Source organism: Talpa europaea, assembly GCF_964194135.1.
Source record: "Talpa europaea genome assembly, chromosome: 3".
NCBI classification, from domain to species: Eukaryota; Metazoa; Chordata; class Mammalia; order Eulipotyphla; family Talpidae; genus Talpa; species Talpa europaea.
This window is the reverse complement of record NC_140069.1, coordinates 80,821-103,947: the sequence shown is the minus strand read 5'-3', so window position 1 is coordinate 103,947 and position 23,127 is coordinate 80,821. Positions and strand designations below refer to the sequence as shown.

Below are 23,127 nucleotides of genomic sequence, written 5' to 3'. Positions count from 1 at the left end.
CCCCTCAGCAGTGTGTCTCAGTGGATCCACCTGTTCTGCTCCACACTCTGTCCCTGGGGAGTCCTCTCACCCCCACACCTCTGGCGTGCACCCCAGCTCTTGTATGCATAAATAAATAAATCTTTAAAAAAGAAACAACTCTTAGAAAACTAATACATTAAAAAAAGCGTGCAAATATGTAAATATATTCAATCAGATGCCACAGGTGAGCCCCACGCAGGCCGAGAAATAAGGTCTCTAGGGGCCCCACTGCCTGGGCCACAGCTGCCCTTGGGTGGCAGCTGTGATGCTCATTTGTGGGGAGGAGGCCATGACAAGATGGAGCAGCTCTCTCTGAGCAAAGCAGACTGGGTACATCTGTGGCCAATGGGCTGAAGAACATGGTCCATTTCAAAGCAAATTGTAACTTCAGTGTCTTGGCCTTGGATGGAATAAATTTGAGTAATTCTGGGTTTTTTGTGGGGGGGGGGGAAATGATCCCGCAGAGGAATTCTGTTTTAAAAAAACAATTAACAGGACTCAGAAATCCTGTGCAAGTCACACCCAGTCACTAACTCCATGAATCCCAAAGATAATCTGGATCCTGACTTTTAACACCATAGATTATTTTTTCCATTTTTTTAAATTGTGGTAAAGTAACAATATTTGCCCCATTTTACTGCACAGTTCAATGGCGTTGGAGGAGCCTGCCCAACGACATCTGCTGTGTCTGATCTGAGCACCTGGGGAGTGTGCGTGGTGACCCCGTTTGATGGCTGAGGGGTCTCACGGAGCGGAACATCATCCAGGCACACGGGGCCTGTGCCGGGAATCTCAGTGTCCACGGATGCAAGCGCCTAGAAACAAGCACAGTCTGTTCAACCCACTGGGGCACAACAGAGGAGCAGCCCCAGGCAGGTGACCCATGGGGCTGTCGCTGTGCACCCTCGTGGCCTGCATGGCCTTGCAGGAAAGTCAGGCCCCATCTGGAGTGGGAACAGGCCTGAGGGGCTGAGGAGGCGGAGCACCAGCTGAACAGGAGCCAAGTGCACCCAGGACACCCCGCTAAGCTGTTCCAGGGAGAGATTCAGCCAGATCCAGCCTGGGTTGGGCCCCTAGGTCCGCGCCCACGTCCTGACCACAGCCTTCTCCAACTGGTGGGTCGTAAAGTGCCCTGACGGGGCTGACCACTCCTTGACAGATTGGGGACACGTGGCGTCCCTCAGCCTCCCGGTAGTCTTGGCAGCTGGCTGCTTTCACTCAGCACAGTGTCTGGAGGTTCATCAGGTTGTGATAAGCCGGCTCTTCACTCTTTCCTGCTGAGCACTCTCCCGCATATCACAGTCAGTCATGTGCACGTGGGGTCACTGTTTCTGATGACCATGAGTAACGCTGGGAAGCACGTCTTTGTGCGAGGCTGTGTGGGGACATGTTTTCGTTGTTCCTGCACGTCTGACGGGGCTGGCCTCACCGGGTCGCACCCACGACTCTCCCAGACAGCGCCGAGCCCTGCGCCACGCGGCTCCCCTCGGCGGGCAGGGCCGCGCCCCACTCTCGCGACACTGGGGTTTAGCTCAGGCCGCTGGCGCAGCGGCGGCGACTCACAAACAGCAAGGCCGTGCCTCTCGGTTCAAGGGCGAAGGCGTCCCCTGCGGACCGTCCTGCGGGCCTCGCCTGCGGGGACGCGAGCTCACTGGCTCTGCGGCCTCTGCGTCCAGGGGCCAGGCCCCTCCTGCCCAGCACAGCACCCCGCTGCGAGGGTTTCCACACACACGGGGGCGCAGAGCCTCAGCCTGCGCGTCCGGTGCCTCTGTGATCACCACCCTGCGGGGCGCGCCAGGGCGTCTCCGCGGCTTCAGCTCCCACCGCCCAAGCCCCCGCGCGCCGGGGGCCCCGCGCTCGGCCACTTCGTAGCCACCTTGCCGACGGCCCACTGCAGTGGCTCACTGAGCAGCTCGTCTGCCTTGTTCCGTCGCTTCCAACACACCCGCGGTGCCGGGAGATCGCGCCTCACAGTTCCCTCAGTGCGGAGCCGGGGGCTGAGCGTCCTCCCCGGCCGGCCGGAGCCCGCGGCGCCCCCTCCGCTGCCCCGCCCACCAAGCCCCGCCCCTCCGATACCCGCCCCAAGCCCCGCCCCCGATACCCGCCCCAAGCCCCGCCCCCCGATACCCGCCCACCAAGCCCCGCCCCTCCGATACCCGCCCACCAAGCCCCGCCCCTCAGTTATCCCGCCCACCAAGCCCCGCCCCTCCGATACCCGCCCCCAAGCCCCGCCCCTCCGATACCCGCCCCCTCCGATACCCGCCCACCAAGCCCCGCCCCTCCGATACCCGCCCCCAAGCCCCGCCCTCCGATACCCGCCCACCAAGCCCCGCCCCTCCGATACCCGCCCACCAAGCCCCGCCCCTCAGTCATCCCGCCCACCAAGGCCCCGCCCCTCCGCTCCCCGCCCACCAAGCCCCGCCCCTCCGATACCCGCCCACCAAGCCCCGCCCCTCCGATACCCGCCCCCAAGCCCCGCCCCTCCGATACCCGCCCACCAAGCCCCGCCCCTCAGTCATTCCGCCCACCAAGGCCCCGCCCCTCCGCTCCCCGCCCACCAAGGCCCCGCCCCTCCGCTCCCCGCCCGCTCCCCGCCTGGCTCCTCCCACCCCCAGACCCCGCCCGCTCTCCGCCCGGCCACGCCCCTTCCAGGCTCCTCCCACTCCCCTGCGGTCCCGCCCTCAGGCCCCGCCCGCTCTCCGCATGCCTCGCCCCCTCCCAACCCCACCCCGCAGGCCTCCCCCACGTCCCCGGTGGGCGCCCCAGCGTGGACGACGGCGCGCCCCGCTCCCAGCAGAGACCGAGGCGCGAGTGTTCGTGACGCGCCGTAGAAATCCTCGCGATGCCTGGAATCGCCTCTCAAGTAGGCCCCACCCCTGGGTCTCGCGGATCACAGAGTGCCGCGTCCTCCGGGTTTCCTAGAGCTGACCGGAAGTGGCCCGGCTTGCTTCCGGGGGTGTCCAGGTCCACTTCCGGCTTCCACTGCGCGCTGCTCTCCCTTGGGCCCTCAGTTCCCGGCCGCGGGGTCCAGGTGCGTGGCGGCTCGGGGCGCCGGGTGGCTGCTCCGGGCCCGGGGGTGCCTCCGGGCGCGGGGGGGCGGGTGCGGGGCGCGGGGCGCGGCCCTGGGGCCTTCCGGGGGAGGTGGGGCGCGGGGGTTGGGGGGCTCCGGGCGCGGGCGGGCGCGGGGCGCGGCCCTGGGGCTGTCCCGGCGAGGTGGGGCGCGGGGGTCCTCGCCCTCCTGTGACGCCGCCTCTGCCCACCGCGCGCTCCCGGCCCTGGCCGCGAGCCTGTGGGTCGCCCTGTCGGCGGTGGCTCCATTCCAAATGGACAGGCCCGGGCCCAGCCCTTGGCTCGGCCTCCTTGGTGGCTGAGCAGGGACCGGCTCTCGCGGGAGCCGTGGTGCCACTCGAGAGGGGGCGCGCGGCCCTGAAATGCCCAGGCGGCCTGCGCAGCCTTCTCTGTGCTCCGGGCCTTTCTCCTCTGTCTCTTCATGCACTTGGGGCTGTGGTCGCCCGGTTTTCTCTCACCTCCCCCGTCCTCCCTTTCCTGCCAGCTCCGCCTGCCCGGCAGGACCGGTCCTGGCAGCGTAGCTGACAGGTGCAGTCTGCGCCTGAGGGCACAGTCTTAGGTCTGGAGGAGGTGGGTCACTGGGCTCCTCCTCTTCCTTCATGCAGGCAGGTGACCCGGACCTCCTTCCGAGCCCAGAGGCGGGACAGCAATGTCTGCTGTGGGGGCGGCAGCTCCATACCTGCACCACCCCGGAGACAGTCACAGTGGCCGAGTGAGTTTTCTGGGGCCCCAGCCCCCTCTGGAGGTGGCAGCAATGGCCCCGCTCCTGGGCGACTTGGACAGGGGCATTTTCAGAAAGCTCTTGAAGCTGGTGGTGGGCAGCTTGCAGGGAGAGGACTGCTGTGAGGCTGTGCAGCACCTCAGGGCCGGCACGGACCTGCCAGAGCAGCGCCTGGGCATCCTGCTGGCCGGCTTGCACGCTCTGCTCCGGCAAGCCCTCCGACTGCCCCCCACCAGTCTGATGCCGGACACCTTCAGGGACCAGCTCCAGGAACTCTGCATCCCCCAGGATTTGGTTGCGGACTTGACCAGCGTGCTGTTTGGGAGCCAGCGGCCCCTCCTCGACTCCATGGCCAGGCAGCAGGCAGCCTGGCTGCCCCACGTGGCCGAGCTGCGGTGGCGGGTGGACGTGGCCATCTCCACCAGCGCCCTGACACGCTCCCTGCAGCCCAGCGTCCTTATGCAGCTGAGGCTGTCAGATGGATCGGCGTACCGCCTCGAGGTCCCCACAGCCAAGTTCCAGGAGCTGCGGTACAGCGTGGCCCTGGTGCTGAAGGAGATGGCAGACCTGGAGAAGCAGTGTGAGCGCCGGCTGCAGGACTGACCGAGCTGCCCATCCCACCCGTCCCTGGAGGTGCTCTGCAGCCTCCCGCGGGCCTGGCCCTCCGGCAAGAGGATCTGGGGGTGGTTTTGTCTGCGTGGTTGGAAACAGCTATGCAGCTCAGTCCTCTTTGAAAGTAAAGTAGCTGCAAGCACATGTCTTCCTGGTGGGTGTTCCACCACCTGCGCTGTCCCACCTGTGCTCCTGCTGCTGGGGGAGGGCCCCGGGCATGGGCCTGTGTGCCCCTCAGCTGGCCTTGGGCCTCGTGTTAGCTCTGTGACTCCTGCTTCCACGTGGACATCTGGCCTCACAGAGCCAACATGCCTGCAGGACGGGAGCCCTAGGGTAGCCGTGAGGGGTTGGTGGGTGACGCAGGAGCTGAAGCCGGGTTGGGGGGTGGGCTGTGGGGCCCTCAGTCCCAGGCTGTCACTCTAACTGGCTCAGGATGGCTTCCTTGAGGACATGGCACCTGAGCAGAGACTTGAAAGCGGAAAGCAGCAGAGTGGTGAGGGGACCTGAGGGGGACTCCAGGGAGCCAGTACGTTGTTAGGCCCAGTGGCTGCACTGCATGAGGGGCGCATGGAGGCCTGTGTGATAATCTGGGGTGATGCTACAGGTGAGCAGCAACTGCAGGGTGTGAGGGGCTTGGCTCGGGTCTGGTTCTGAGTGAGGAGCAGACAGCAGGGTGGAGTCGGGGCACAGGAGGCTGTTGCCGGGACTCCCTCCTCTGCCCTTGGGTGGGGATGTGGTCTCCAGCAGCGGCGCACCCCAGGCGGGGGCCTCAGGACCTGTTCTGCACACCCCGTGCCTTCAGGCTGTGTTCCTGGACCAAGTCCTCTCTCAGCCGTACTCCAGGACACACGTCTCAAAGAGGCAAACGTGCTTGAGCAGTGATTTGGGTGCCCAGCTGGCAGCCGGCTGCGCCTGTGCAGGAGCCCCTGCCCACCCCAGCACCCCTTCACACCCCTGCTCCATGCAGTGTGTGCTTGGTTTCCAGAAGGGCCCCCCCCAAGCTGTCTTAAGCCTGCCCCTGGCAGTGAAGGGCAGGGGAGGGGCGCAGCCCTGGGGCTCCCAGTGACTACAGGACATTTGTCCCTTGTGGGGTCCACTGTGCCCCTCCCCCGAGGACAGGGCTGGGCTTGGGGCTGGATGGCCTACGCTGCCCCTGCGCACCTGGGTGGACATGCTCAGGTCAGCTCAGGCCACACGGACCTCCCTGGGCGGTTAGCCTGTCTTGGAAGATGTCCCCATTTTGATGCATACAAAAAACCCAAAATATGAAACCAAAAAAATCCTAAGGAATTCTGACCTGCACTATCTGGCCACGCCTGGGGGCACTGGGCACCCCAGGGCCCTTCATGGAGGCCGCACCTTCACGACCCCATCACCTGATTCATGTTGGGCGTCAGGACCCAACATGGCAACTCTGGGTGGGGGGCGCAGATACTGAGAACTCCGTGGTCTGTGCTGTTGGTGGTTCACGCGTGTTGCCTCTGACGACTGCCCAGGAGAGCCCCGGCACCCACACGAGTACCTGGAGCCCTGGGCCGTGCGCCCCTTGCCGGCCTGGACCCCCTTCACTGGGAGTGCCTTGTGTGCTGACTTGGGTGTAGCTCATGGACCAAGCTCAGCCTTGGAAGGCTCATGGACCCTGAGCAGAGCAAACACACACATTTAGGGTCCCCTCAGTGAAACCTGACCAGTGTGGCCAGAAATGGAAACCTGGGATCTGGGTGCAGGAGCCCTGGTGGCTAGGATCACACCCAGTGGCAAGCAAGCCCCGGGCCACTCTGTTGGCTGCGGCAGCGCGCGCCTATCCAGGGTCAGGCGATGTCGGTACATGTCCCGCTGGTCCAGTGTTGCACTCAGCCCTGCAGGCCGGGCTCTGAGAGGCCCACGCCACCTCTGCTCCTGCACCACCCTGCCCGCCAGGCTTCCGCAGGGGCCCAGGGCTGTCGAGGTGTCTTCACTTGCTGGGAGAGTTAGTGGGGGGGCACTGGGCATGTGGTCCTGGCCTTGTTTCTTCCCAAGCTGGTGCAGGGGCGTGCGGATGGCAGGTTGGAGGCCGGGGCCTTGCTGTAGGGGTGGGCAGGCGCGCCTGACCTGGGAGGCCCCTCTGTGGTGCAGGCTGCTGGGAGGGGGGGCTCTTCCACCAAAGCCCAGAGTCAGCCGCTGAACCTTGTGGCGGCTCTGCCTGTGGCCACCCAGGGCAGGCCCCTCCTGCCCCAGCTCCCAAAGGGCAGATGGCGGCGTCTGCACACGGGAACCACAGGCCCCAGATAGTGCTGATCCTGTCAGAAATCAACGTGCAATCTGATCAGTGAGTTCAGTTCAAAATGATGGATTTAATTTATTGTCTCCAAAAAGAAATCCAAAGTATGTCAAAATCTACACTGAAAGGGCCCTGGAAATTCTTGAGCATACTGTTGTATTTACTGAAGCCAAAATTGGGAACTACAGCTTGAAAGCGGCGCAGAATTTCCCCACCCCATCACAGCCACAGCTGCTGGACCTCAGGGCCCAAGGCCGGGAGTGTGGCGCCCCCTCCAGCCGCAGGGCCGCCGGTCTGCTCTCTGGGCTTCGGCTGCCCTGGGACACAGGTAAAGCGACCGCCGCTGAACCGAGGATCAGGGGGAGGGAAGGGCCCAGGCCCCGCGGGCAGCCCGAGGCGCCAGGCGCCAGTGTCCGAACCCCGTTGGCTCTTGGAGGTGAGGCTTCCAGGGTCTCCCATGTCACTGGCGGTCTTCTGTGCCCCAAGTGCTAGCGGTTACTCTGAGCTCTTCCACCTGTCGACAGACTGAGCTACTTCAACAGGGAGATTTATTTGGGCAAACGTCAACCTCAGTAACTGGGCAGCGTCCGGTCACAAGGGTCAGGGGTGCTGGGAAGCGAGGTGAAGATGTGGCCAGCTGCGGCTGGGCACTTGTCTCACCTGGGGAGGCCTCGCTGGCTGTGGCTTTTGTTCTCAGGTGTAAATGCTGCCTCAGCGGTTGGCTGTGTAGCTAACGAGGCGCCGGGGCTGGGCGGCCACCCTGGGCCACATGTAGCACCTCACCTGTTCAAAGGGGAAAGGGGAGCCGTAGGTCCAGGGCAGCAGCACATCACCCCTCCCTTCGGCCCTGCCCGTCACCGGGGCGCTCGGCTCCCCCAGGGATGGCACGGTGACCTCACAGTGTCCTCTGCAGAGGCTGGGGGCGGTGGCCCTCAATGCTCAGCAGCCTCAGCGGCCAGCGGAGCAGAGTGGGGCTGCGTGTGTGCCGGGGCCTGGACCCGAGCCCACTGCTGCTGGCCTCAGCTAAAATACCCCACAGCCCATTGGAGTGACCACCCTGCAGCGCGGCAGCGGTGACTACCGGCCTATCTCTAACTGGGCCCTGGGCACAAGATCTGGGGGCAGCAGGGGCGCCAGAGGCAGGGACGCAGCCGGTGACTTCATGGTGTCTGGCCCTGGGAGGGGCCTTCGCCCTAACACCGACGCAGACAGGGCCCAGAACTGCCTGCAGGAGACCCACACTCAGCTGGGAGGGGCCCAGGCCACGGAGGAAGGTGAGGCTGTGAGGTCTCCAGCACCCACCTTACCTCAACCCCAGCAGGAGGCAGTGACCCCAGAAAGATTACACCAAACCTAGATGCTCAGGTGAGCTAACAGGCTCTGGGCTGGAGTGGGGCGAGTGACCTCCCGGGGCGTGCCTGGACACCTGTAGGGCTTCACAACAAAACCATACTGCCCAGCCTCTCCCAAGAGGGGTCTGGGTGACCGTGTCCCTGGCTGCTCTGATGAGATTAGGGTAAGGAATTCGAGCCAACCCCCCCGAACTTGCACTAACACGAACCTCACTGTTGAGGCTGATGCTCTGGGGAAACCAACCCGGCCCCCCACCAGGGCCTGCTGGTGCAGAAGAGCTTCAGCTTCCCCTACCCTCTCTGCAGCTCAGGGTCTTCCCTCCGAGGACTCGCAACTCTGCGCACATGCCCCTGAGGTGAGGAACCTGGGTCTGATGGGTTGGGATGCGGTCACATTCCAGCAAATAGACACAGTGGGAGTCTGGACACACTTTGCCTGAAGAGAGCACCTGAGTCTTCCCCGACATTCTAAGTTCTTGTTGGTATAAAGGACCCCATATGAGATAAGTAAGTTAAGGCTGTGGGTTTATTCACATTTATGTACACTTACACAGGACCCATGTGAATTTTCTGATGCTGGGTCAGCCTTGAGCTCCGATTAAAAGCTTTGCCACATTCATTACACTTGTAAGGCTTTTCCCCAGTGTGGATCCTCTGATGTATGATTAGATGAGAGCGCCACCTGAAGATCTTGTCACATTCATTACACTTGTGCAGCTTCTTCACTGTATTCACCTTCCTGCGGCTTGCATGTGTGGGGCCTTCCAGGGTGTTCCCGTACTCGTGGCACCACTGGGCCCTGGTGTGGATCCTCTGATGCTCGATGAGATACGAGCTCCGGCTGAAGGCCTTCCCGCACTCGCTGCACCCATAGGGCTTTACTCCAGCGTGGATTATCTGGTGTTGGAAGAGGGTTGAATTCTGACTGAAGGCTTTCCCACACTCGCCGCATTTATAGGGTCTCTCCCCCGTGTGGACCCTCTGATGTATGGTGAGCTGTGTGCTCATGCTGAAGGCTTTCCCGCACTCTAGGCACTCGTAGGGCTTCTCCCCCTTGTGGATTCGCTGATGGTAGATGAGACTGGAGCTCTGGCTGAAGGCCTTCCCACAGTCACTGCACTCGTAGGGCTTCTCTCCAGTGTGGATTCTCTGATGCTGAATGAGGTGTGAGCCCTGCACAAAGCCTTTCCCGCACTCCTCACATTTAAATGGCTTCTCTCCAGTGTGAGTCCTCTGGTGGCGAATAAGCCGTGAGCTACAGCCGAAGGCTTTCGCACACTTGTTGCACTTGTACGGCTTCTCACCAGTGTGAGTCAGCTGGTGCTGGCTAAGGCGAGAGACCCACCGAAATGCCTTCCCACACTCGTCGCACTTGAAGGGTTTCTCTGTGGCGAGAGTCCGCTGATGGGCAGCGAGGTTGGGACTCTCCGGGGCTCTGGGGACTTGAGGCCTCTCCCCCGCATGCATCCGCTGGTGCTGAGCGAGGGTGGAACTCTGGCTGAAGGCCTTCCCACACTCCTTGCAGGGGTAGGGCCTCTCTCCAGTGTGAGTCCTCTGGTGTCTGACCAGCTGGGACTGCTGGCTGAAGGCCTTGCCACACTCACGGCAGCCATAGGGCCGCTCCCCTGTGTGTACCCTCTGATGGTGGATGAGGCTGGAGCTCTGGCCAAAGGCCTTTCCACACTCCTCACACCTGTAGGGCTTCTCTCCAGTGTGAATTCTTTGATGCTGAATAAGTTTTGAGCTCAAACGAAAGGCCTTTCCACATTCAATGCATTTGAACGGCTTCTCCCCAGTGTGGATTCGCTGGTGCTGATTCAGCTGCGAGCACAGCCTGAAGACTTTTCCACACTCCTCACACACATATGGCTTCTCTCCATGGTGGCGACTCTGACCTTTCCCCTGGAAGCACTCAGGTAGTTTTCCCCAGCACTCCTGACATCTGTTTCGTTTCTTCTGTCTGTTACCTTCCTGATGCAGAGCAGTATCTGAAGTCGATCTGAAGCTTCGGCCACACATGTCGCATCTGGGGGACGCTCCTCCTGCGGCAGCTCCCTGGGCGTCCTTCTCGGCGAAGGTCTTCCAGGGTGTTATGGTCCCGGCGTTCAAATGGTTACTCTGGAAGAGGGAGCTCACCACTCTCAGCCCAGGGCTGCCTGCCTGGCTCTCTGACCAGTCCTCAGAATCACAGGTGCTGCCAAAGCTGGGGCTCTGAGGAGAACCCCGTGGGGGGGTGCTGAGCACTGCCACACAGGACTTTGATGTGAGGACGCGCATGTCCTCACAGACCTGCTCACCAGCAGTCCTAACCACAGGATCTGAAACAAACAGGACATAAAAATGCTCCTTATCCCCTGCCCTCAGAGAAGGTAAAAAGGGGTGGGTTTGTGTGTATGTGCAGGTCACTCCAGGGGTGCCACCCAGGACAGGCAGCCAAGAGCAGAGATACGCCCATGTGGTTCTCAAATGTGACCCCTCATCCTTTCACCCCATGCATGCACGCAAAGATGGCGGGCTTGGCAGTGCTCACACCACCACCCATGAGGGACACAGGCCAGCAGAGGAGCTCACCCCACGGGAACTGGAACGAGGGCAGACCCACGTGGAAACAGCATGCGTCTGAGAGGTGGGAAGTTCCCGAGAGGCTGGATACGGGGGTGGAGGAGGCTAGCAGGACACGACACTAGGAGTGAAGAAGCGAGGAGCCCAGAGCCAGGCTCTGGGATGCGCACAGCAGGGTCCGAGAGGGACCCCGGGTGAACTCCGCTTCCTCCAGCTGCTGCCAAGTCCCTCCTCCGACCCCATCCCTGGTAGTCTGCCCACACTGACCTCTTCCCTCGGGGAGCAATTTTCCAAAGGGCCTGCCTACCCCGCCCCTGCATCTTGAAGCCTCCCAACATTCATTTTCCAAATACGCCTCTCTGGACCCCATAAGGCACCTCCCCATAAGGCACCTGCCCTTGGGTGTGCAGGAGCCACCAGACACCGCATCTCCACCACATGAGAAACACTCCCTAAGGAGTCTTCTGCCCACCACAAGGCCAGCAGCGCAACAGTCACCCACTGGAATGGCTGTGGCTCAAGGAGACTAAGCAACTCGACAACTCCCTCTCAGTGCTAACCCAGGCAGAGCTGCCTTGGGTCCGGTGGGGCCGCCAACAGGGTGCCGGCTGTTCTGCTCTGCTGGGGCCGTGCTCTAGGCACATGCCCACTCTGCCCGTGACGACAAAACACAAAGCAGACACGTGCACTGCCCAGAAAGTGTGGGCAGGCCTCGGCCGCCTGTGAGAGCACTTGCCTGCGAGGCTGCACAGCCCCAGCCAGGGTCACTCAACCAAGTTCTCACTTCCCTACAGCTCCAGCCTCATCACACGCCAGCGCCACGCCCAGGCCTTATCCAGCAAAGCTGGCTGCACAGCCCTCCTTGGGCCCCGGTACAGGTGTCCCTGCAGAAAACATAACATATCTCCCAGGGGCGGGGGGATTCAGGTCAGGTTCGTGCTCTCCTCAGGCTCACGAGTCTGTGCCTTTGCTTAACAGGGATAACAGTAACATTGGAAACTGAATAAAATGTGGCTCAAAAACCAATACCGTTTTTGCCAAAATGCACCAACATTTTCCCCTTGCTTTTCTGCCATGCAAGAAGCAGCCTGGCAGCTGGCCTGAGCTGCCACCAATGGGCCCCATGTCCCCAGGCTGCCCACAGGCCTGCATGGCCCCTGGGGTCTGCCTGTAGGCTCCCACCCTTACAGCCATTGAGGGGCATGAGTACTCTGAACCCTTCCACACCCCTGTGGGCAGGCAGTCTGCCCACACTGACCTCTTCCCTCAGGGAGCAAGTTTTCAAAGGGCCTGCCTACCTTGCCCCCACATCTTGAGGCCTCCCAACATTCATTTTCCAAATGAATTCAGTCCTTTGCCATAGGCCTGGGCCTTACCTCTTTGGGAGATTACTGGTGCCTCTGTCCCCTCCACTCCCTGCAGGTCGAGCACCCACGGCTCCTGCCCCTGCTCCAGTCGGGAGATCAACTCAGGCTTGAAGACCAGGAATCCTGCTGTGTGGTTGGAGAAGGAGACTGTGTTGGTGTGGCCAGGGGCCCAGCACAGGGCCCAGGCCTGAATTTCCAGGAGTACAGGGGCAGGGGGTTGCTGGGGTGCAGACAGAGCTTCTGCAGGGTGCACAGGGGGTGAGGAGCTGGGCACAGGGCCCTCTCTCTCTGTCCAGAAGTGCCTGGCTCCCTGGCTGAGGTCTGAGGGGGACCTAGATTCCCAGTCCATCCCCACTGCAGCAGAACGTGGGGCAGGAGGGAGAGACGAAGCCGGTAGGGCTGGAGGGACAAGAGAGCACCCTGATATCACCTGTAAAGCTGCTGCCACCCTTGCCTTGAAGCGCGAGAGTCACAATTTATCGCCCATGTGTAGCTCAGGTTTCCTGACAACGAGCTTGCCAATTGGCTCCCAAAGGTCATCTGCTGTGAGGACTGAGTCACGTGACGAGTGCAAAGCCTGGGGCCCACTGGGGTTGCTGTGACCCCTCCTGGGAACAGCTCCTGACCCACCAAGGCTGATAAATCCAAGGACCATCCAGCCTGAGACGATCTGACCACGTGCCCTCTACATCCCAGCTGACAGGCCTGGCCAGGTGGGTGCAAGGGTAAGAGTGCTGAGGGGCAGCCTCACCTAGTCCAGCCTCACCTAGTCCGGCCACACTGCTGTGATTCTCCAGCATCACCTCCTTGTAGAGAGCCCTCTGGCCAGGGTCCAGGCACTGCCACTCCTCCCTTGAGAAGTGCACGGCCACATCACCAAAGGTGACGGCCTCCTGAAAGAACACACACCGGCTACTCTGGGACCAGAGTGCCAGCCCCACCCTGCCCCCTTCTGACAGGTCTCAGACACATGCACCACGCCAGGTCCCTGGCTGTAAAATGGGGAGGAAGAATTCCAGCCCAGCTATCTACAACCCACCCCCTTCAAAAGCCTCAGGTAGGTTGTGGGACAGGCCCAGGACAAGGCAGGGAGGGGCCGCCTCAAGGAGGATGGAAGGAGGCTGTCGGGCCCCTACCATGAGGCTCCGGGGCTGGATATCCACGCGTCCTGATCCAGGGACCTGCTGGCAGAAAGGGTCAGAGGTCAGGGTGCTGGAGGTGCGGGCCCCTGGCTTCCAAGCCAATGTGGGGGCGCGGTCGCCCCTTTCTGTGCAGGCACGCAGGGTGGAGCTGCAGCCCTCAGGGCTCTCGAGCACTGTCCCCTCTAGTGTGCGGCGCGGGGACCTACGTCCCGAGCCTCACGCGGTGGCGCCCGCGGGAGGTGCCGGCCAGGCCCTGAGGCGGCCCAGAGAACCAGCGGGGCCGCTACCTTCGCGGAGCGCGTCCAAAGAGGAGGGCGCGTGGCCGCTCGACGACCGCCGGGCAACGCCGACTCGCCAGCCGTCGCTTCCAGGAGCGAACGGGCGCAGGGGAGGGTGTCCGGAGCCCCCGGGCGAGCGCGGCGCGGACGCGCGCGGGGCCTGCGGCAGGAGGGCGGGCCCGGGCCGGGCAGGAGCCGGAGGCGCCGCCCCGCGCGAGCCGTCCCCGCCACAGGCCACGACGGCAGCGTCCAGGGCGCCAGGGCACGGTCTCCCGCGAGGCCGGCGGGCGCGGCCTTCCTGCGAGGGCTCCGGGCCCGGCCCGCGCGGGCCCCCCGCGCACGGCGCCCCCCGCGGCTGTCGCGACGCCGGGTCTCCGGGGCCGCGGGCCAGGCGGGCGGCCGCGCACACAGCACCGTCGGGCCTGGCCAGCGGCCCCCGCCGAGGTAAGGGGTCCGGGGTCGCGCGGCCCCGCGTCCGCGCCCGTCGCGCCGACTCACCAGAGAACCGCCCGGGGCTCGAAACCCGCGACGACGCCGGAAACGGGCCTCGGACGGCCGCGCCTGCTGCTCGCGGATTCGGGCCCCTCTGGGCGGCTCGGAGGCTCAGCCGACTCGGTGGTTGCCAGCCCGAAGCCGGCGAGGGGGAGGGGCGTGGCCGCGCGGAGGAGGGGCGTGGCCGCGCGGAGGAGGGGCGTGGCCACGCAGAGAGGGGCCGGGGCCGCGCGAGGGAGGGGCGGGGCCGCGCGGAGCACCGGCCCGGGCCCAGGGGAGGGGCGGGGCGGGAGCGCCGTGGCTCCCCTCCCGAGGCGCGGAGCAGCCGCCTCCTGTGGCCTCCTGTGGGCTCCCGCCGGCTTGCCAGCCAGAGGAGTAAAGGCAGGATGGCTTTCACACATTGTCAAAGCGTTTGAGATTTTGGAATTGTGGCTCAGGGATTGTGGACCCGGCCATCCCCCGTCTTGTGTGCATAAATAAATAAATTTTTGAAAAATAAGATTTATTTATTGCGTAGAACTGGGTTCAGGCCAGAGGTGCGGGGGGGAGGGGGTGAGAGGATTCACCAGAGGCAGAGTGGGGAGCAGAACAGGCGGATCCACTGAAGCCCACTGCTGAGGGGAGCAGCGGGGAGACAGGGGGGGTCTGCTGCACCCTGTGGGTCACTCCCTGGCCGGGGAAAGGACTCAGGCCATAGCGTGACAGCACTGAAACTAAGCCACTAGGCCACCAGGGAGGCCTCCTTTTTCTTTTCTTTTTAGTAACCAGAGCCAGTTTGACTAAAACGAAACGAACTCTTAGGAATACAATCTAGAACCAACCCTAGCCTTGGTCAACAGCTTTTGCAATTCTATTCTCCCTCCCCCCCTCCTTTTCCTTTAAAAATTCCTCAAGGACCCTAGTGAGACATAATTTGAACTGTTACGAAGTTTTGCTCCCCAAATATGATACCCCAAATAAACTGAATTATTTTATTAATTTACTGTTTACACGTGTTCTTTAGGTACGCGGGCACGCGCACATGCACACACACACATACACACACACATGACAAATGAACAAAAACCCAGAAGGGGGCCTCTCTGGTGGTGCAAGGGTTTAAAACACAACCTATGAAGCTGTCTGCAGCCTCTGCAGCACGAGTTTGATCCCCAGCCAGGGAGCTGCCCACATGGCACAGCAGACCTCTCCTGTCTCCCCACTGCCCCCTCAGCAGTGTGTTTCAGTGCATCTGCCTATTCTGTTCCCTCACTCTGTCTCTGGGGAGTCCTCTCACTCTCACACCTCTGGCCTGTACCCCAGTTCTTGTATGCATAAATAAATAAATCTTCAAAAAAAGAAAACCCAGAAGGATCCTTAGTCATATTTGAGTTAAACACAAATTCTGATTGAGTAATGATGGAGAATTCATGCAACTTTGAGAAAGGCTGTGCCCTTGCCTGCCACCAGGTGATGCTTGGGGTCCCTGGATCCATCTCCTTCATCAGACTGCCCTCCTGGTTAAAACGTGCTACATTGCAGGGTCCAGCCTGTCTGGGACATGTTATCATGAGTGTTCCCTGATCTATCGTCTTGCTCTCTTTTCCCCAATTTCTGAGTTGAGAACTTTGAAATTGTCAGACATTGATGTAAATGAACCCTCCCATTAGTTCCTTATTCAGAGAAGAAAGATGGGGTTTTCCCTTTCTAGTTTTATTTTGTTTTTCCCGGTGGGGACTAATGAGGAGGAAGCAGCCTTGAGCCTGTGCAGCAAGGTGGGGAATGGGTCTGGAAGGAACGGGTTTGGAGTCTGCTCAAGTGTGAAACAAGTTCAGTCCCGGGCGGGGAGCCTCCTCTGGAAGGAACGGGTTTGGAGTCTCTGCTCAAGTGTGAAACAAGTTCAGTCCCGGGCGGGGAGCCTCCTCCTGCAGAGTTGGAGTTTTCCCAAGGAGTAAGAGCAATGAAGTAGGGAAACACCCAGAAGAGAGAACAACGCAGACTTAGGGTGTGGAGAAAATTGAGATGGGCATCATTCTTTGTTTCCTGAGGAGAGGCCTAGAAATGTAGTTTGGACAAATTTTTCAGAATATTCATGTGGAATTAAACCTGAGATGTCATCTGTCATCAAGAGAAACTGTACAGCCTCTCTGAGAGGCTCTGATTTTATGATTTCTGTGAAAAAAAAAAGTCCCATTGTCTGAAATCCTGCAGTTGTCATGCCTGGCTGCAATTGCAGCCACACACCGGCTCCCAGGTGAATTTAGGGATGGAGCAGTGGCGGGGGGCGGGGCGAGAGCTGGACTTGTGACCCTTTTTCTGGGGCAAGGTGAGACCTTCTCGTTCCCAGAGCTGTATCCCTATCAGCACGAGGAAACTACTCACCCAAATATTCTCTATGTTGGAGGCTTAAACAGGGACTCAGGGGATGCAAGCACCTGGCGCGGGCTGTAGCCTGGTTGTTTTGAACCCGCGACCAGGCCCCTCTCGTGTGAGGGTGCGAGCCAACGCTGCGGGCTTCAGAACCGCGGACAGCACCACGCCATCTGGGTCGGTCCCAGCGCGGGTGCCGAAGTTTCAGCACCACGGACAGAGCCCGGCGCGGAAGGGGCCCTAGGCCAGAGACTGCCCTGGGCCATGTGGGCTCCGCGCCAGGACAGCCCAAAGTACAGGCTTCTCTTTTCTTACTTTTAAAATATTTCCTGGGATCTTAGCCTGAGGGCCGTTCACAGGCTAAGGGCTAGTTTACATACTCGCGTCTAGGAGGAGTGATTTGAACCTGTGGGGCATGGTGGCCCCTGGTTAGTGCAATGTGAGGAAGCCACGCCTGGAGGGCAGGGAGACAGTGAGGCCAGCGACCTGGTGTCGCTTGGACACTGAAGCTTTGCGACTCTCCAGACACATGCGAGGACCAGCCTCTACCCTTGGATCCACTCTCGGGGTTATGTGGGGGGTTACAGCAGTACTAAGTGCATTTAGGGTCACTGATGGGGAGACGCTGACCTCCAATGGCACACCTACACCACAATGAGTTTGCTCTGCTCATGTCTGCGTGAAGGGACGCTGCCATGCTCATGGAAAAGCCAAGTCTCAAGAAGCCATGGATCAGTCAGGGAGCTTTTCAGTGTCCCAAAAAGCAAGACCAGCGGGGGTAAGTGACCAGCCATTATGGGGTCTGCTAAGCCAGCCCAGATTCCTGAGAGGGGCAACTCAGGAGGGCAAGGTCATTACCTAACGCCTTTCCACAAGGTAGGAGTTTCAGGGAATCCTCAGGTTTTAAAGATCTTCCAAATGACTGGGTCAGGCCTCCAGGATAATCTCCCTTTAACTAATTTAAAGCCAACTAATGAGGCACAACTTATAAGTCATCTACAAAGTCCTCTCACAGCAACACTGGGTTAGTGTTTGGACACTGGGGAGAAAGTGAGTTACAAATGGTCCCTGTGCACCTCCCCCTGCAGTGACCTTCAGGGCTAATGGCTGTTGCCATGGTCAGGGGGAGAGCAGCAAAACTCCCTAAGGCATAAATAAACTGGATGCCTGTTAAGAGATAACGACTACTAAAAGCTGCCATAAAGATTGTTAAACCTTATCTTGCTTTCTCAAGGCCCATAAACTTTATTTTTTTATATAGAATGATTTTTTTAATAGAGGCATGTTTTATTTATTTATTTGTTTGTTTGTTTGTTTGTTTTGCTTATACATGCACTGGGTACAGTCAGAAGCATGGGAGGGTGAGAGAATTCACCAGAGCCAGAGCAGGGAGCAGAGCAGGCAGAAGGACCGAAGTACACTGCTGAGGGGAGCAGCGGGCGGCAGGAGAGGTCTGCGCGCCATGTGGGACCCTCCTCCAGTGGCCGGGGAGCAGCCGGGGATCGAACTGGTGCCGCAGAGGCTGCGGGCAGCTTCGCAACCCAGTGCTCAACCGCTGCGCCACCGGGGAGGCCCAAGTCCCATAAACTTTATTCTGCTACAACTGTCTTTCTAAAATCTTTCCTTTTTCTGGTCATTGATTGCTAATTAAAAAACATACATAATTTAATAAACAGGCTAATCCAAATGAAGCATTAATAATAGATTGTTGCTTTAATAATCTTCTATTATGTGCTTGACCTTAGTACCTATGATATTAACTGCATCATAAATTCACCCATGACAGTTAATTATGAGTAAAAACGAGCAGTGATAGTGCAACTAAAATATACTTATAAGAATTAATAGCCTGTCTACTTAGGAATGTGACTAGGTCTAGATGTAGCTTCGGACATAGATCACTGCCCTGTCAATGATAAATCTATGAGCCATCTGGCTTAGTTCACTGATAACCAATCCTATACCTTTAGAAAAACATATATATACTGACCACTGACTTGAATAAAGCTGCACTCAGATTTACACTCTCCCTTGAAGTGTGTCTGTTTGTCATTTCTCTAGCCAAATCCCTGACCACCCTGCGCAGTCTCTCAACCCTGAGACGGCCTCATCGTTCACTGTTGTGCTGGTCCGCGGCAGGTCCCCCCATACCCAGATGCTGCTGTCCACTGGAAAGGAGTCCAGGGCACTGGGGTCAGCCCAGCAATCCCCTGCACCACAGGCCATCACATGTGTGCACAAACCACCATAAAGTAATCTTGTTTGTGAGTGTATTTGCACTGATGCTTGAAGTAGGAAAAAGACCTGAAATGAACCACCCCAAGCTGTCAGCGGGGGTGTGTCTGGGAATAAATGGGCAGATGGGGTGAAGGAAGGGAGAAGGGTTGTTATTCCTTATTTGTATGTGGAAGTTTTGTTTAACTAGAAATATGTAATATTTAAAAAGTTAGCTAAAAATATGTTTTATAAATTCTTGGGGGGGGGATCTTTCTATTCACATCAGGACAGATAATTTTGGTCACATGAGAAATGTGCTTTTCATATTAAAAACCTCATAATTAAAACCAAAATAAGGCCTCCCCTCATGGCACAGATGGTTAAGCACCACGCTATGAAGCTGTCCGCAGCCTCTGCAGTACCAGTTCATTCCCGGCCATCCGGTAAGGGTTCCACATGGCACAGCAGACCTCTCCTGCCTTGCCCACTGCTCCCCTCAGCAGTGTAATTTGTCAGTCTGCCTGTTCTGTTCCCTGCTCTGTCTCTGGTGAATCCTTTCACCCTCCCGAGCATCTGGCCTATATCCCAGTCCTTGTATAAATAAATAAATAAATAAGCAAGCAAACAAATAAATAAATAAATCTTTTTAAATAAATAAATAAAACCAAAATAAGCAACTTTGGAAAATCTGTAATAAGTTGCTTTCTCAATTCTAAGACACAGTTTCCATCCCACCACTCTATATTCCACCCCAAACCCTCACGTTTGTATCAAAGTTGCAGAAAAGGGTACACTAAGGGAAAGGGGCTGGAGGAGCACACGCGGTGGCTTTACAAACCCAGGAAAAATGGGTATAAGGGCTGATAGGGAACTCACCCCCCAAAAGGTCAAGAAATACAAATAAAACAAGCACGACATTTTCCAAGATTAATGAAATGACCAAAAACAGTCCATCTTTGTTTCTGTTGATTCCACCTCAACTCCAAGAAAGTCGTGACAGACGTGGGGCGTGGGCACACACTCACCATGGGGCGGACCACTGCAGCGAGAACTTGGAAGACAGACGGCTGAAAATAAAACTACTGTTGAACACCTGGGAGATGTAGGAACCATGTCCCACTCTCCAGAGGTCATGTCTGCCCATGCTGTTTTCTTAGCCTCTAATGTAGGCGGCCTTTGTGCCACAAACGGGACTCACGCTTCGCTTAGCATTTTGCACCTGCTGATCAGATGGCACCCCATTCATCACCATTTCCTGTGGCTGTGGTCCATGCAAACAGCATCTGATCTTAGTTGATCTTAATAACAAACCCACCAAGGGCCTCCCCGGTGGCGCAGCGGTTGAGCACTGGGTTGTGAAGCTGCCCACAGCCTCTGCAGTGCCAGTTCGATCCCCGGCCACCAGGCGAGGGTCCCACATGACGCGCAGACCTCTCCTGCCACCCACTTCTCCCCTCAGCAGTGTACTTCGACAGTCTGCCTGTTCTGCTCCCCGCTCTGGTGAATTCTCTCACCCTCCTGTGCTTCTGACTGTACCCACTGTTTATATAAACTAAATAAAAATAAATAAATCTTTAAAAAATATATATAAAGAGAGAGTTTTAAAAAAAAAATAACAAACCCACCACGAAAAAAGCCAAGACATCCTTTTTTTTTTTTTTTTTTCTGATCACAAGTCATTCTTTGGAAAACAGATAAGTGTGAAAATAATGTGAAGCTGCTCCTGACCGCTGCTTGGCCTGATGGCACCTGAGAGTCTGTCCAGTCACAGGTCATCTGGGTCAGAAGTGCCCCCTCCTGAAGGCACCAGGCTCACTCCCAACAGCAGCCCAGCAATTCCTTCTCTATCCAAGATGAATGCCCTGCTGGTGGGGGGGGGGGGTGTCTCCGCCAGAGGGCAGCTCAGCAGGGCACCGCCCTCCCTGCCCCCGGAGCGCTTTGTGTCTGTGCAGCTCTGGTGCTGGGGGTGCCTAACAGCCGTTTGCAGCCAGGCACCTGCACAGTCCTCGTGCTGCAGAGCCCGCAGTGCTCATTCAGCGCGTAGCTCTGTGGAAGGCCTTGCCATGCTCCGTGCTGCGAAGGACTTCTTGGTGTGGACCTTTTTATTTTTATTATGCTTTTGAAGATTTATTTATTTATGCACTCAAGAGCTGGGGTGCAGGCCAGAGGTGTGAGAGGATCACTAGAGACAGAGTGGGGAGCAGAACAGACAGATCCACTGAAATCCACTGCTGAGGGGATCAGTGGGGACACAGAGAGGTCTGCTGTGCCCTGAGGGCAGCTCCCTGGCTGGCACTCAGGCCTCTTCAGTGATGGCCTGAGACTGACCCCCAGGCTGCCAGGGAGGCCCTCTGGGCAGCTCTTCCGCTGCAGGGCAAGGCTGCCCTTTGCCTACATACAGACAGCCTCTTGTGGGGAGCCTGAGCAGAAGAGGCAGGGAGCGGTGCTGGAGAGCGCTGGCACTCTGGTCGCACTGGTCAGTGATGCCTGAGGTGGGGGGCTCCTGGGGGGATCCCTGTCAGCCACAGCCTGTGGAGTCTGAGGAGTGAGGCCCTGCAGCAACGTGCTGCCCACGGTGCAGGCAGGTGTAGGGGCCTCTCCCCGCTGTGCCTGCTACGGTGCCTGTTGAGGGGGAGCCTATAGCAGAAGGCCGCAAAACCCTGCCCTGGGGGGCTGCACCTATGCAGCAGCACGCTGCACTTAATCACCTGCGGGAAGCACACCCGGGTGTGCTAGATCCCTCCTCAGGCTGCCTGTCCAGGGGCGCAGGGGTGTTCATCTGACCCCTCTCAGGACTGCCAGTCAGTTCATGTAACCCAGAGTGCCCCCCAGGGAGTCACCCCCAAACCATGCCCAACAGTTCTGCCTGTTTGGAGAACTCTCCTTGCATAGAAAATGCCTCCAACCTGGGACCTGAAAGGATAAACAAAAACAAGTGCCTCCCTAGTGACATAGGGGTCTGTCTCAGGTGGCCACCCCTGGTCTGAGTGCGAGTCCGGCCAGGGAGTGACCCACATAGTGCAGCAGACCTCTCCTGTCTCCTCACTACCCCCTCAGCAGTGTGTGTCAGTGGATCTGCCTGCTCTGTTCCCCACTATGTCTCTGGGGAGCCCTCTCACCCCTGTACCTCTGGTTTGTGCCCCAGTTCTTCTATGCAAAAATGAATAAATCTTTAAAAATAAAATATTTAAAAATGAATAAATCAATCTTTTAGGAAAATAAAAAAACAAGAAAAAGGGGAAATGATGTAGTTTCAATCCTCTCAAAAGGGAACTGGTGACTTGAAGGCAGAACATTTCTGTTAAAGAAGCAGAAGTTTTGAAAACTTTTTAAAAAAGATTTACTTATTTATGCATATAAGAGCTGGGTGCATGCCAAGCTTTATAACCAGGGTTCGGGTGATAAAGGTGAAGAGAAGGGGTGTCGGCTGAGGTAGTTTGTTGGGAAGGGCTGTTGGGGCAGGGGGAGGAGCTGGGTGCCAAGATGAGACCCACAGAGTGTGGGGCGCACCCCATCTTTGCTGCCTTTTCCCTCAGAGTTTTGGCCACAGGCCATGCACTCAGGGGACCTGCCTGGGCAGACCCCATGGACTGGAGGCTGCTTCTTCCCCCTTTCTGCAGCTCCCGCACTCCCAATTCAGCCCCTACCCTGCAGGCTGCTGGGGATGGGGAGAGTCAACAGATCAAGGGTCTCCCCCACGGGGTCCCCCACACACACCCCAGTCCCACAGACCTTGGGGTGCCGGGCAAACACTCTAGTGCACTTGTGACTCCTGTACAGGTAGTGCGGGCACCTCGAAGGACATGTAGCCTGCTGTGAGGAGCTAACGGGACAGCCTCCCCCCCCCCCCCCCCCCCGCAGACTTGGGGCCTGCCCGGCCTGCCCGGGCCGCACACTCCCTGACCCCTCCCTCCTCGGCCACCTGCAGAATCGAGGCTCCTGGCTCCTCCCCTTGCGCCAGGAGGGTGACGAGACCGGCGTGTGCAGAGGAGAGAGCGCAGGGGCGGGGGCACAGGGACTGGGCCCCGGCTGCCTGGCTGCAGGCCCTGGGCGCGCAGTACTTGGGGGGGCGCGGAACGCCTCCTTCCCCGGGACCCACTCCCGCTTGGCCGGCGGCAGGGCAGCGCTGCCCCGGCGCGGCGCCCCCGGTCCCGGCCTCACGCCCCGCGCGGCGCCCCCGGCCCGGCCGGAAGGTGAGTCGGAACCTTCGGGGACCGCTCGCTTCGGGGTGGCGTATGTGTCAGGTCCCGGCCCGCTGGTCACTGCTGCCTCTGCAAGGACCAGCAGACAGGGGACACCCCAACACTCCCAGAGGGAAGGGGGGCAGTTCTGCCCCCACAAAGGCGCCGACTGGATGGATGAAGGCCCCGCCCCTCGGCCCCGCCCCTCGGCCCCCGGCCCCGCCCCACTACAGCGGCCTCGCTGCCCTTCGGCCCCGCCCCCGCCCCTCCGCCCCCGCCCTCGGCCTCTCCGCCTGGTCCCCGCGCACCTCTTTCCCGACCCCCCACCCCTCCTCCCGACCCCGCGGCAGGAGCGCGGCCCCCAGAGCGGGGCCTTACTGGACTCCGAGTGCGCCTGCGCAGGGGCTCTGGCGCGGAGGGGGCGGGGCGCACTACAAGTCCCGACGGGCACTGCGCGCCGCCCGCCGGAAGATGCGGCCGCCTCGGGCCCGCCCCGGAAGGCAA

At 59.3% G+C, this 23,127-nt stretch overlaps 1 protein-coding gene across 1 annotated transcript; it reads left to right on the top strand.

The window, feature by feature from the left end:
- Window positions 1-3,739: 3,739 nt before the first annotated feature.
- On the top strand, window positions 3,740-4,492 carry COMMD5 (COMM domain containing 5; the record flags this gene model as incomplete). The annotated part of the gene is made up of 1 exon (XM_084230777.1): window positions 3,740-4,492. One exon carries the CDS (start codon window positions 3,740-3,742, stop codon window positions 4,412-4,414), a length of 675 nt encoding a protein of 224 aa, XP_084086903.1. The 3' UTR covers window positions 4,415-4,492.
- Between the last annotated feature and the right edge of the window lie 18,635 nt (window positions 4,493-23,127).